The 14,433-nt window shown below is 22.1% G+C and overlaps 5 protein-coding genes across 5 annotated transcripts; 3 read left to right on the plus strand and 2 right to left on the minus strand.

The window, feature by feature from the left end:
* Positions 1 to 290: 290 nt before the first annotated feature.
* Positions 291 to 2,345, plus strand: PVVCY_0101260 (nucleolar GTP-binding protein 1, putative; the record flags this gene model as incomplete). The annotated part of the gene is made up of 1 exon (XM_008628511.1): positions 291 to 2,345. One exon carries the CDS (start codon positions 291 to 293, stop codon positions 2,343 to 2,345), a length of 2,055 nt encoding a protein of 684 aa, XP_008626733.1.
* Positions 2,346 to 3,312: 967 nt separating this feature from the next.
* Positions 3,313 to 5,061, minus strand: PVVCY_0101270 (conserved Plasmodium protein, unknown function; the record flags this gene model as incomplete). Its single annotated transcript, XM_037634159.1, has 8 exons — positions 3,313 to 3,330; positions 3,645 to 3,678; positions 3,867 to 3,964; positions 4,142 to 4,209; positions 4,370 to 4,420; positions 4,569 to 4,678; positions 4,809 to 4,904; positions 5,030 to 5,061. 8 exons carry the CDS (start codon positions 5,059 to 5,061, stop codon positions 3,313 to 3,315), a joined length of 507 nt encoding a protein of 168 aa, XP_037490019.1.
* Positions 5,062 to 7,189: 2,128 nt separating this feature from the next.
* Positions 7,190 to 7,952, plus strand: PVVCY_0101280 (conserved Plasmodium protein, unknown function; the record flags this gene model as incomplete). The annotated part of the gene is made up of 4 exons (XM_037634162.1): positions 7,190 to 7,246; positions 7,496 to 7,551; positions 7,710 to 7,773; positions 7,899 to 7,952. The coding sequence occupies 4 exons, from the start codon at positions 7,190 to 7,192 to the stop codon at positions 7,950 to 7,952; spliced, it is 231 nt and encodes a 76-aa protein (XP_037490020.1).
* A 951-nt stretch (positions 7,953 to 8,903) lies between these two features.
* On the plus strand, positions 8,904 to 9,169 carry PVVCY_0101285 (conserved Plasmodium protein, unknown function; the record flags this gene model as incomplete). The annotated part of the gene is made up of 2 exons (XM_008628513.1): positions 8,904 to 8,943; positions 9,027 to 9,169. The coding sequence occupies 2 exons, from the start codon at positions 8,904 to 8,906 to the stop codon at positions 9,167 to 9,169; spliced, it is 183 nt and encodes a 60-aa protein (XP_008626735.1).
* Positions 9,170 to 9,686: 517 nt separating this feature from the next.
* PVVCY_0101290 (rhoptry protein ROP14, putative) lies at positions 9,687 to 13,201 on the minus strand (the record flags this gene model as incomplete). The annotated part of the gene is made up of 4 exons (XM_008628514.1): positions 9,687 to 12,469; positions 12,560 to 12,728; positions 12,856 to 12,915; positions 13,013 to 13,201. 4 exons carry the CDS (start codon positions 13,199 to 13,201, stop codon positions 9,687 to 9,689), a joined length of 3,201 nt encoding a protein of 1,066 aa, XP_008626736.1.
* Positions 13,202 to 14,433: the final 1,232 nt, after the last annotated feature.

Consider the following 14,433-nt stretch of genomic DNA (forward strand, 5'->3'; position numbering starts at 1 on the left):
GATATATCGAAAAAAATATATCAAAATATTGCAACATGTTTTGAAAAGCCAAGAAATTATTGGAGCATCGTGCACAGTCAATTGATCTCACAAGAGGAAAGAAAGATAAAATTTATACCATCGAAAAGGCTGAGAAAAGGCTGAGAAAAAGCTGAGAAAAGGCTGAGAAAAAGCTGAGAAAAAGCTGAGAAAAAGCTGAGAAAAAATTCACGAAATATTTTTTCTCTACCTATTTAGTCTGACCTTGTATCAACCACATATATATACATACATAATATACCATTTTCAAAATGAATGAAACAAACTTATACCGTTTCAAAGATATCAAGCCGGTGGTGAGTGCAAAGGAGCTGGTCGATGTTGTTTTATCGAGGACTCAAAGAAAAACACCGACCGAAATACATAAGGGATTTAAAATTACAAGGATAAGAAATTTTTATATGAGGAAAGTTAAAATGTGTCAAGAACTATTTAAAGATAAGTTACAAACAATAATAAATGATTTTCCTAAACTCGATGATATACATCCATTTTATTCTGATTTGGCAAACATATTATATGATAGAGACCATTATAAATTAGCGTTAGGACAATGTAGTTATGCAAGTAAAGCTGTTGTAAAAATATGTCACGATTATATTAAGCTATTAAAGTTTAGTTCTTCTTTATATAAATGTAAAATGCTTAAAATTAGTGCATTAGGAAGAATGTGTAAACTTATAAAAAAATTACAACCAAGTTTATTATATCTAGAAGAAGTACGACAAAATTTAGCTCGATTACCTTCAATAAATCCACATAAAAAAACTATTCTACTATCTGGTGCTCCGAATGTAGGTAAATCATCATTCATCAATTGTGTATCTAGAGCTAATGTTGAAGTACAGCCATATTCATTTACTACAAGAAATTTATATGTAGGTCATTTTGATCATAATTTAAATAGATACCAAATAATAGATACACCAGGTTTATTAGATAGGACATTAGAAAATCGTAACACTGTTGAAATGACAACAATAGCTGCACTAGCTCATATTAATGGTGTTATATTTTTTATTATTGATATTAGTGAAGAATGTGGAATGTCAATTAAAGAACAAATAAATTTACTTTATTCAATTAAATCTCTTTTTTCAAATAAATCAATTGTTATAGGATTAAATAAAATCGATAAAGGAAGTTTAGATAGTGTATCAGTTGAAAATAAATTATTAATTAAAAAAATTGTTGATGATATAAAAAAAACTGTTAAATTTTGTTCTTTTAGTACATTAACAGGAGTAGGTGTTGAAGAAGCTAAAATTGCTGCTTGTGAATTATTAAAATTAGATCAAGCTTCAGATATTCTTTTAGATGAACAAAATATTATTAATAAAAAGCTAGCTGCCAATAAGCCTGTTGTTGATAGGGCACCATTTATACCTGAATCAGTCATAATTGCAAAAAAAAAAAAACTCGAACAAGAAAAACAGCTAAAAGAACAAGGTACTATACATCCAGAAAGTCAAGGAAACACATCTGAAAATTCATTGGAAGGTGACCAAAATAATGTTGTACCAAGTACAATGCGTGAAATGAAATATAAAAAAAAAAATAAAGCTAGACAAAGCTATTTAAGTAATAGAACAGATGATAGGAAATTGGAAATAGATTTACAAAATGAAAATGGAGGTGCAGGAGTATATTCAGTAGATATAAGAAAAAAATATGACATTGATGAAGAATATAAATATGATGTTATTCCTGAAATATATAATGGAAAAAATATAAGTGATTTTATAGATATAGATATTGAACAAAAACTATTAGAATTAGAAAAAGAAGAAGAGATGATGCTTAACAATGATATTGAAATTGATCCATTATGGTTTAAGACGAAAAAAATATTAGAAAAAATGGCTTTGAAATTAAATGAATTAAGATTAAGTGCAAAACTAAATGATGAAAAACAACCTATATATCACAAACGAAATAAAACTGTTGAAGAAATAGAAAAGAAATTAGATGAATTAAATGTTGACAAGACAAAGATACTTATGAGTATGACTGAAAAATCCAAGAAATCCCCAACAAAATCAATTAAAAAAGATAAAGTTATAAAACTTATATCTAAACAGAAACAAATTACAGATAATATATATAATGATACAACCAAAAAATTGAAAATATATCAAAGTACATCAACCGAAATACAGAGAAAGAAGGCATATAAATTAAATAAACTTGCTTATAGAAAAATTAAAAAAGGAACAAAAGGAGAAGCAGATCGATCTATCCCTTCCATAAAACCAAGACATTTATTTTCAGGAAAAAGGTCAATAGGAAAAACATCAAGAAGATAATCTTAAATAAGTGTTAAAACACGATCAAATATGTGTGACCCATTTTTTCTTTTTTACATAGACATTTTTTAACATTTTTAATTCATTAATATTTGTATATATAATTCATTATTTTCATTTATCAATTTTGCTTTATTTTGATTTTTTTTCAATTAAAAAATTAACTTTTTAGTATATGTTTTTAAAAGGTTTTATTTTTATATAAAATAAAGTTGTATTTAAAAAAGTAAGAAAAAATTAAAAAAAAATATGAGGAATATATAGTACATACAAAGATATAAAAATGTTGTATGAATAGTAGAACAAAATAATTAATTAGATTATCCTTGTTTTGAAAAAAAATATTTTTTGAAGGATAGACTCATTCATGTAGGTTGTGTTGTGTTACATTTTTATTGACTAACTATTTATTAACATAGCTAGCTATTTTATTATTTTTTTTTTTTTTCATCGATTTTAGCTATTTTGTTGTGAATTTGAATGTAGATAAGCTAGCCATTGCCAAATTTCTAGTGATAAATTGCCTGATAAAAAAAAAATTATTAAATAATAAATGGAAAAAAGCTGTTTGTGTGCATATTTTAAATCGATAAATTCTGTATGTTCATATTGTGTGCAAAAAAAAGTAATAATAAAAAGCATACCACAAATAAGTATATAGACAATATATATATATCGCCCCTCTTTATTTCTTTCTTCTCACAATGGCATTAAATATTTAGATAAATATAGCATATAAAAAAAACATGATAGCATAATGAAGGTATATAATGTTTGGGTTTTAATTAAATTAGTTTATATCATCAATGACATAAAAAATTAATTAACAAGCTTAGTTATAACTTTTTATAAAATCCAAATTAAAATTTATGGAAAAAGTAGTATAAATTAATACGCTTTGCTCTTTCAAATATTTCATTGTAATTTCTTTATTCATGTATAAAACTGTGTTGACTATCCAATGCTCCTAATGGAAAACCAACTGCTTTTGTTTGAAAAAAAAAAATATGTGTTAATAAAATTGGAAATAAAAATAGTAAGCAATATAGTGTATTTATAAATATGCAATATATATAATAAGCTATTCGAATGTTTATTTTGAAATCGGGTCCCCATACAGAATATATGCACATCCATAATACGCATATATGTTTATATGTGTATAAATTTTTACATAATTATATATACAAATAATAAATATATGGGTAGCACAACATGAAATATATAGTGTGCATGTTTAATAATAGATACTATATAAACTTATTTTGTGCGCTTTTTTTTTGTTTTTCTCAATTTAACCGTATTGTGGTCATATTTACACATGATAGCATTACTACATAAAAAAGGGAAGAAAAATATAGCATGAATATATTTTGTAATTTTAATTAAGGGCTTATGCACATACTCACGTATATATATGTATGTAAATATGGATACTAATATATTTCTCTCAACATTCATTTAATTGATATATATAAATATGTATATATAAACACATTTTTAAGCGTATTTTATTTTTACTATAAAAAAAAAGAAAATGAGGAATAAAATTCAATGAATAATAACTGTGTAGATATAAAGACTTTCCATATTATAATTACATAAAACAAAATAGATAGCTATAAATCATTAAAATATATATAGCATATGTATAATTATTCTAACAATTTCAACAAAATGAATATTCGAAATAATGTAACTACTATCCATTCACGTAACATAAAATAAACAATTTGATAAATATAGAATAAAAAACGGTGAACATATATATGTAAACACAATTAATATCTTCTCACTTTTCTGCAACATATATAATTATAACATACATTGTATAAGCTCATAATATGTACACATCTTTCTTGAGCTGAAAGAAAAGGAAATCGAGGAAACAAAACAACAAAAATATTTTCAAGTAAAATAAAACGTAGTATAAACAGGGGAAGCCATAAACATAAAAATATATAAACATGTAATACATATATATATGTGAATAATTATTTCATACTGGTGTAATTTTATCATACATTGATACTCTTCGACTAGGTTTAGTAGCCAATCCGCAATAGAAACAGACTCTGTAAATATAATAAAAAATAATAAAAATAAAACATAAATGAAAAAAAAGCATGTTTAGTAAAAGTCTCTATGTGTGTGTCTTGAAATAATTGATCTTTATTGCTTAAATTCAAATCAACATCAATTATATAGAGTAAGATAAATTACCTATTTTTGAGGATTGGGTAATTAAATCATCCAATCCATTTAAGCTAATTATACTAATTAAGTTTGAATTTTTTTTTAGCAAATCATCAAGTCTATTCGTAAGGGGATTTCTGTTTAAAGCAAAAAAGGTTAAAAAATAGTAGTAAATAGGTATGTATATATATATTTCAACCCACATTTAATATATATAAACCCCTTAAAAGAATATATACATGTTAAGCATTTTCAAATTTCTCTTACGTTTTTAAATATTTTCCATATGCATATGTTGAAAACTGAGGTACACTGTTCATGTATAACTTGTAATTATTGTTCTGGCAAAATTTACTTGCAAATCTATAAATATAATAAAGAGTTATATATATGTGTGAATAAAATATAATTAAAATATGTTGATATACACCTTAATATTTTATCATATATTTTTTAAAAATCATTATTAAGTTTTTTTTTTTTTTAACCTCAAGGAGTTTTTAAAAGCTGTGTATTTCATTTTATTCCTCTTTTCATTAACATTGGTTTTTATATGTTATAAATATGTGTTATTTATATATTTATATTTCTTTAAACAAATGTTGTGTAACACTTATAATTTATATAAAATAAATATATTTTATAACATATAAACATATTTATTTTTTAATGTATTAAAAAAAATTACTATATATTTTTTCCCCTTATTTTGTTCTTTATACAGTATTCTCTATATTAAATATTGTTATTATATTTTTTTATTAATTTGGAAGTTTAACATATGAATAATTTATATATTTCATTCTTTGTATTGCCATAAACCCTTTTTATATAATAATAAGTGCATAAATAAATTATTGTAGGTAGGGGACGTAAAAAATTAAAAAAAATAAATAAGCACAAGTAAATATCATGAGTATACATATGACAAATTTCATAGTAAAAGTATACCAAGGAATGTAAAAATAACTACAATTCAAAACCCATGCCCAAATAGTAATAATATATTATAGGAATATATATATTACCCCGATTTAGCTATTTTACAAATTTCACCTTTAATTTTAATCAACTATAAATAACTTGTTTTGTTTTTATATAATATTTTAAAAATAATATAATCCCTATTGTGTATATGTAAAGAGAAGAAGGGGGTACTAATTCATATACAAAAAAGCTTATAAGTTAAATATATAAAATGTGCTATAATATTATTGCCGTGGAATATTTTTTTAAAAATATTTTCATGTGTATATACTTTAAACACTTTTTAAATCCAAACATTTGAATATGTATAGGAACTCATATTTAATATTGTCATAAAAATATGTATGTTTTTTATTTTGATGGTTAATATTTGGTTAGCTAGCAGTTTATAGGATTCACATAATTATGAACAAGTCATATATTTATATTACAAACTTATTTGCACACAAAATAATTTATATATATATAATCACATATATTATTTTTTTACTATATTACAAATAGTACCTCATTTTTATACGTATTATTATATGACTAAATGGGAAGGAAGTATATATATAAATAGTATATTTTCATTGTTGTTATATTACATTTTAAAATATGAGGTTGTTGAAATGGGTATATACAAATAACTGTATATAGAAAATGCTATAGCATATTATTTAGCCGTTAAAGAAATGGAACTAGTGTTGCTTTAAAAAAAATATGTATTGTACATATTTTATATATTTATTTTAGGACATATAAATTTGTAATATAAGCAAATATGTGTGCATATTATAAATTTTAAAACAAACTATATTTTTATGGAAACTAAAATTTTATACTTTATTCCATATAACGTAATTTATTATTTTGTTCCGCCATGATTTAATCTTAAAAAAAATAATTATATAATAAGGAATACATTCTTTCGTGGTATGAAGCGCAACCCTTGATTTGGGGAATATACCCCACAAGGATATATCCTTTTTGCTTTTTCACTTTTTCAATTTTTTTGCGTGTTTTTTCACTTTTTATTTTGTTAAACTTTGGATATTTTCAAAAAAATTGGTAAATAAATACCGCCGTTTATTTTATAAGCACAAAAAAAAAATGGTATAATTTTTATATGCACACAATTATAATTTACATATATTTTGGGTGTTACAATTTTATCCTATATAAAATGTAGCAATGGACGGAAAATGGACAAAAATAAGAAAATGAAAAATAAAAGAAAAAAAATATTCTTAAATATTTCCATGAATACTTTTGTGCATATTTCCATAAATATTAATGTTATATATTACAATTAAATATGCATGTAAACAGGTAAAAAAATAAGGAAATTCCGAATTTAATTAAAACAAACTTCTCTTGCCATAATATTCCCATTTATTATTTTTTTTTTTAAATATTATTATTTGATAAACGAATAAAAAAACGAGAAAAAAATAAGATAAATATATAAGGTAAAATAAGATAAAATAAGATAAAATTAAATTTAAAAAAGCACAGAAGATATTACTATATTTTTCTTATTAATATAAAAGCATACAAAAATAATAATTTATATATTATGTATTAAATTATTATATAGATAATAAATACATTTTTTGCTTAAAAGTTTGAATTATTGAAAACAAAATTATACTATTTGAAAATATATAGGAGGGAAAATGTTTTTTTTGTTTTTATATAATATAATATTAAACTTGTGCTTTGCTTCAGCCCAGGTATAGAAATTTAAATAAAATGAATGAATGAAAAATGAATGAACGAAATGAATAAAATTTATGAACATGTGATAAATATTTATGAACATATGATAAATATTTATGAACAGGATAGGCGAATAATGATAAAAATGTAGAAATATACTATTCATATGACCAAGATAATATATTATATATGCATATATATATAGCTAGAAAATAACTATCACTTGGATAATTAACTTTTTTTTGTTTGTCCTTTTTTTACAGACAGCTGTAGTATATAATGAAAACGAGAAAAGCATGGAATTTCACATTATACTTTGGTAATTATACGAATTCTTTAAAATATTTATGCTACACAAATTGAAACCCATTTTGTATGACTTGTTCAGAAAAAAAGTGCAATATTATACGAAAAAATATGAATGTCATAAAAAACTAGTAACTTTCAATATATATTTCTTCCCATTTTTTATAACAGGATTTCGGTAACCTTTGTTGTCGCGTTTCTTTCAGGAATCTATGGCATTTTCCAAGTTGCAAATGTAAAAAATTAATACATAAATACCATTTTATGATATTCCATATAAGTTCCACTACATAATTTACACACGTATACATATGTTTTTACTTATTTATTTGCTTATTTATTTTTTTTTCCTTTTTAAAGACCAAGGACTCATTGCTATATTCCAAAATTGGCACATCAAGCACCACAAAATGAGATACCCAAGAGAAAAGAATTGATGTAATTTGCTTTATATATTTTTTTAAAGTATATTTATTCATTATTGTCAGAAATAAAGCTAAAATTATTATATAACTTTTGTTTTTTTCAACTATATTTTATTGGACATTAAAAAAAGTTACTAATAAATAAAGGGAACATTTCATGTGTGCATATATATATGCATGTTGTTTAACCGAATATTTTTAAGTTGCCTCATGGCATATTTCTAATATGACCCGCATACATAAGAACATATTATATATTAATTTTCATCTTTCTTCATTAAATTGTATTTGTATAATCTTTTCATTTTTTTGATATATATTAATAACTTAGGATATGAATTACTATTCATGTTTTTTTTTTTTAAACTTCATTTTTATATCTTTGAAATTATAATATAGAAAATTATATAATACTATAGTTAGAGTGTTAAATATGTATAACTCATTATATATATGTGTGCACATTTTAAGCATACATATAATAGCTTTATTTATGTATATATTTACAAAAAATGGCTTATTTAAAAGAAAGTTTATATTTCTTATACTGATTATCCATACTATTTTTTTTTTTCTATTCCTTTTGATACAAGTTTTAACATTTTTATGGGATACATAAAGTGCTATATAAGTATAATTTTGTTATTCCGTTCTAAACATGCATATTCCATATATTCATAATTATTTTATAGACCCAACTGGCTAAAAAAAAAATAATAAATAAAATAATAAGCTAGTAATATATTTTATAATATTAATAAATAAGTGATAACTAAATAAATTAAATTCTTTATAAGGTTATTGATGTTCATGTTATTTATTATTTTTGCAAGCTTTAAAAATAAGTAGGAAAAAACAATATAATTTTTTATAATACAGTACAAAGAAATAACAAAATGATACAACATTTTAGTCATAATAATTAACAAAAATAATTAATATGAAGAAATTTTTTAGCTGGTGTACCTTTTTTGTTATTGGTAAAAGGAAAAGTAATGAAATTATGCATATATTGTAATTAAGCAGGTTGATAATATATTTCACTTTTTTAAAACATGTGTAGGCACAACAATACCCCTAGTCTTATCAACAATGAGTTTGTGTTATGTAAACATAGAGAAGGAAAGTAAAAAAATTCATTCTTATAATAATGAATATCGAAAAAAACAAAGAGAGAATATAAAAATGGAACAAAGAAAAAATTAAAATAAATAAATCATCTCCTTTTTATGCATAAACAGTGATATAATGTTTGTATATTTTTTTAGTATTATACATATTTATACATGATGAGTAAGAGCAACATAAATGCTATTTTTATATGAATATTTAAAGACATTTTATTTATTAAAACTGAAAAACTATTTGAAGGATAAATCCAATATCCACACACACATATATGGACGGATTGTAGAATCATAGAAAATGTTATTTTTCAATTAACTTAAGAAATAATTGTTTAAAAAGGCAAATAAAAAAAAATAAAATGAAGCCAAAAAAATAGGCCTATATAAGGTTAATAAAAATCTAAAACATTAAAAATTAAAACAAAAACTATGCACATGTATATATAATTAAATGAACCAAAAAAAATGTATAAAAAATGGGGGTCTATAATGAGGGTTGTACAATTATTTTACTAATAATTTAGGATTTTTTATTTTTTATCAACGTGGTAGAATTATTACATTATAAACTATGGAATATGAAATTCCCCAACTTTTTATGTATCATCCTCATCAATATTTTCTGAAATTGTTTCGATTAAATAAACTCCATTATCATCTTTATTATTTTGTGCCAGGGTTTTAATAACATTTTCTTGAGGAATATAATTAGAAATTAAATTAGTTTGATTATTGTAATTTTCCAAAAGACCTAGCCTATTCATTTTGTCTGAATAATTATTCAAAGAATCAAAATTAGTATAAGAATTATTAACAGCATTGTCTAATGTATTTTTTAATGTATCTGTTATTCCAAATGTTTGATCATTTTGATTTCTTTCTATTGAATTATTTTTTGTATTTAATTTATGAAATTTGTATTTTTTATTTTTAATTCCAAATTTACCTGAATGGTCATAAAATTTTTTATTTTTCATAGGGTTGTAAAAATCGCTAGCTGTTGGTATTTTTAGCAAATTAGCCAAATGTTGATTTGAAATATTCTTTAAATTATTAACCCTTTTACTCTTTTTTAAATAAACATTTTTATCTTTAGAAATTTGTGGTAATAATATATATTTTTTTATTTGTTCTTTTATTTGACTATCTGAAAGGGGTTGATTATTATTTTTGTCATTTTTCTTCATTTTGGCTGATTGATTTTCACTTTTTTTATTATCACGATTTTCTTTTATCAGGTTATGAAGTTTTGTTTGGTTATTTTGGCGTAGCTTATAATTCATTTCTTTTCCTGATTTTTTTCCGTCACTTTCACTATTAAAGAATATTAGGCTAGGTGTAGGTTTATTTTTTTCTTCCCTTTTTGCATCTAATTTGTCAGGTAAAATATCTTCGGAATCAAGTATAGTTTCGGAAGAAGATACGGTCCACCATTCAGGTCCATTTGTGTGAGAAAATTTATATACTGCATCTAAAACTTGTAAAGAAATAGTAGTTTCCAAATTATTGGCTTCATTATAAAGAAATGGATTTTTATAAAGTAATGAATTAATTTGTTTATCATTTTGTAATAATTTAATTAAAAATTTTTCAAACCATTTATGTTCTAAAATATTTTGATTATTTTGATATGCCAAAGAGCTAAAATGCCAATCAAGTCTATCAATATAAATAATAGGTATAAAACCATAAATAAGTTTAATAGGAAAACATAAACTTTTTAAATTATTATCAGGTTTACAATTAAATTCAATATTTTTCCATATTGTATTATTATCTATTTCTTGAGAGTTTGTTCCTTGTATAATTATTTCATGTCTTGTTTTATTTATCTGTCCAAAAGATCCATATATATTCATAAATTCAAAATTGTTTATTGTTTCATTCATGACTTGATCAGGTGATAAAATGTTTTGCCCAAATAAATAAATAAAATGTGCAAACAAAATAAGGTAGCAATATTGTGACAAGTACTTATATATAAATCTTTTGTTGTTTAAATATAAAGTAGATAATATAAATAAACAAAATAATTGAAACAGGAATAAACAAGAATAATATTTATCTGTAAAACCATCTGGAAATATTTTATATGAATATATTAATATTGTTGATAATAGTAAACTTATTTGGCTTATAAAATGTGCTATATAATTTTTAGTAAATAAAAATATATATATTGCATAGGTTAGTAAAAGACTGAAATATGTTGTAAAAAGTATGGATATAGTCATATTAATTCCATCTTCTGATGAATCAATATTATTATATAATTTTATCAAGCATACAGCTAAACAATTAAATAAAAAAATAACTAAAGAACCTATAATATTAATAAAAATATCTTTAGAAATATTATAACTTATTAATATATAATTTAGACCCTTTTGTTTGAATAACCAGTTATAAATATTATATATATCTTTTTTAAAATTTTGAAAAAAACTATTATTTTTATTATTATAAAAATGTATTTCATTTTTTGTTGAACTACCATATTTTAAAAATGCTTTTTCTTCATCATTGTAATCATATTCTCCATTTTCTTTTTCATCTCTATCATCATCAGAATTTTCTGTATGATTTTTATGAGTTGTATTTAATCCATTTTGGCTATTTATATAATCTATATTAAAATATGAGTCGTACATATTATATACTTCATCTTCAGTCATTCCCATAAAATAAAAAATATCAAAACTTTTAAAATATCGTCTACTTTTATGTTTATTTTTAATCTTGTCCATAATTACATTTATTATTTTATTTTTTTTTGATTTTGTAAAAATATGGAATAATATTTTATCATCAAAGCAATACATCAATGGTGCTAAAAGTAAAAAATAAAAAAGATAAGAATTTTGATTTATAAAATTAAGGATGCAATAAAAAAATATAAATGTCCCTCCTATTATTCTAAATACTCTAATTGGAAATAAAAGAAAAAATGAAAATACACATTCACATAATATACAAAATAAATTATCGAATTTGCTTAAAAACTCGTATGAATGAAAAAAATAGGACATTATTGTTGGTAATGGTTGGGTTTCATATAAATAATATTTTCCTTCTAATTTTCCCCACAAATCTGTATTTCTAAATCTAATTAAACTAGTCCCTATCAACACTTTAAAAACAAAAAATCGACAAACATACTTCATTAAAAATGTTGTTGAATATTTGCTTTTCAAACTGTTTTTATTTAAAGGAACTATAAATAGACAAAGAAAAACTAATTCCAATAATTCAATTTCAAATACATAATTAAACCATACATTCCCTATGCTATAAATACTTTGTAGCAATATATAAATCACCAATACACTAATTACGTTAACATAATTAAATAGTAGAGCTCCTGCACTAAGAACCATTCCTAAGACAAGAAAAAATGTACATATATTATTTGTCTATTCTTTTTATTATTTTTGTTTTTGAACTTTCTGAACTTTCAATAATAGATTACCTAATATTGCCATCAAATTTATGGCTAGATCGGTCGTTGGAATAAACCAGAAAAGGGAATGAAATTTCTGAATCTTTGTCCATAAATCATAATTTTTTAATTCATTAAATAAATTATCTACAAATTCTTTTGCCGGGGTAAGTCCATTTTCTCCTATCAAAGCTGCGTTCTACAAATTGGTGTGCATATAAAAGTTTGATAAAGTTGATAATTTTAATTAAATATGCAATATAAACATTTGTGATTATGAAATAGGTTGAAGAGGGATACATATTTTTTTTATAAATTTATATTACCTGCTTCCATGAGACAAAAAAGGAAAAAAAACAGGCTAACAAAACTATTCGAGTGTAAATCTGATTTAGGCAAAGATATAAAAAATAGTGCATTATGTTTTGTATATATGCATGACTAAATGTTAGACATGTTTATAGACTTATATTTTTTTCTTACAATTTGCGAGCACCAAAAGGTTGATTCAATGCCCTTTATTTTGTATATATAAGAATCATCAGTATCATTGCAAAATATTTGTTTGAAAATATTATTTATACTTCTTTTTATTCTACTAAATGCTTTAACTTTTTCTATTTCTTTACTGTTAATCATAAGTTTGGTTGGGTCTCTAAAACCATCATCCATTTTATTTTATTGTTTTTTTATTGTTTTTTTATTATTTTTTATTAATTTATGTACATTCAGGTCTAGCTAGCTATAAATATATAAATTTTTTTTTTTCTATAACTTTTTATTATTTTCTTTTCATTTAATTGAAGGTGTAATGGGGATACAAAATGTGATAATGTTGTCCTAACAAATAAATATATTTTTTTAGCATATCCCTTAAATGTATTAATTATTCGATAAACCGAAAAAAAAGTGAAACATTTGAAATACTATAATAGTAATAATAATATTTTTCACATGCATGTTCATATATAAACAACGTAATGTATTGTTTTTACATGTACATGTGCAGAACCATATGTTGTGAAAATTAAAGAAATATACTACCCTTTGATAAATTATATTTTTCCGTTTACTATTTTTAAATTTAATATGCATAATAAAAGACAAAATGAGTTCAAAAAAATATATGTATATATCAATTTTTTGTAATAACATTTTTTATCTTATTTTTATATTATGTGCATAATGGGTGCGTCAGTTGATAATTATATGTCTATGATATATTTCATATATACATGGTTTATTACAAAATTAAATAAAAGGAAATATATTTTTATAAGTCTAACTAATTACAAATACTATTTAAGGATATATATTTGTGTTTATTCAAATGTAGACCCATATTAGTAGCAACCAAAAGTGGACAAATATTATGTGATACCATTTTATAAAACCTAATAATAAAGAAATTTTTATTTTATATAATTATTATTATAAGAACATTTTAAAAAAAATATTTAACCATCGAAAATTTCATATTAATATAATTTTTGAGATGATATATGTTTTAGCTATATTAATATACAGATTAAAAAGTAGTAGGAAATATAGAACGTATTTACATGTTCTACAATTATATGTATACTTAACAGAATAAGTTTAAGTATTATGGTTGAATATGTTTATTTAAATTATTTTATTTTTCAATAAATTAATAAAATAATTGAAAAAATTTCGTGACATTTTATTTAATTATGGAAATTGTCTTAAGAGGAAAAAAGAGGTTGTAAATTATTGCTTGTTCATATTTTTTTAGTTTAAAAAAAAAATTATAATATTAAAAAATTTTCAAAGTATAAAATGTGTAAAAGATAAGTATACAAATTAGTATTTATTGAAATTGTTTTTTTCTCTACATTTTTATATTTTTTCTTTTTTTTGTTTAACTATATTAAGAATTAATT

This window comes from Plasmodium vinckei (genome assembly GCF_900681995.1).
Source record: "Plasmodium vinckei vinckei genome assembly, chromosome: PVVCY_01".
Classification (NCBI taxonomy): Eukaryota; Apicomplexa; class Aconoidasida; order Haemosporida; family Plasmodiidae; genus Plasmodium; species Plasmodium vinckei.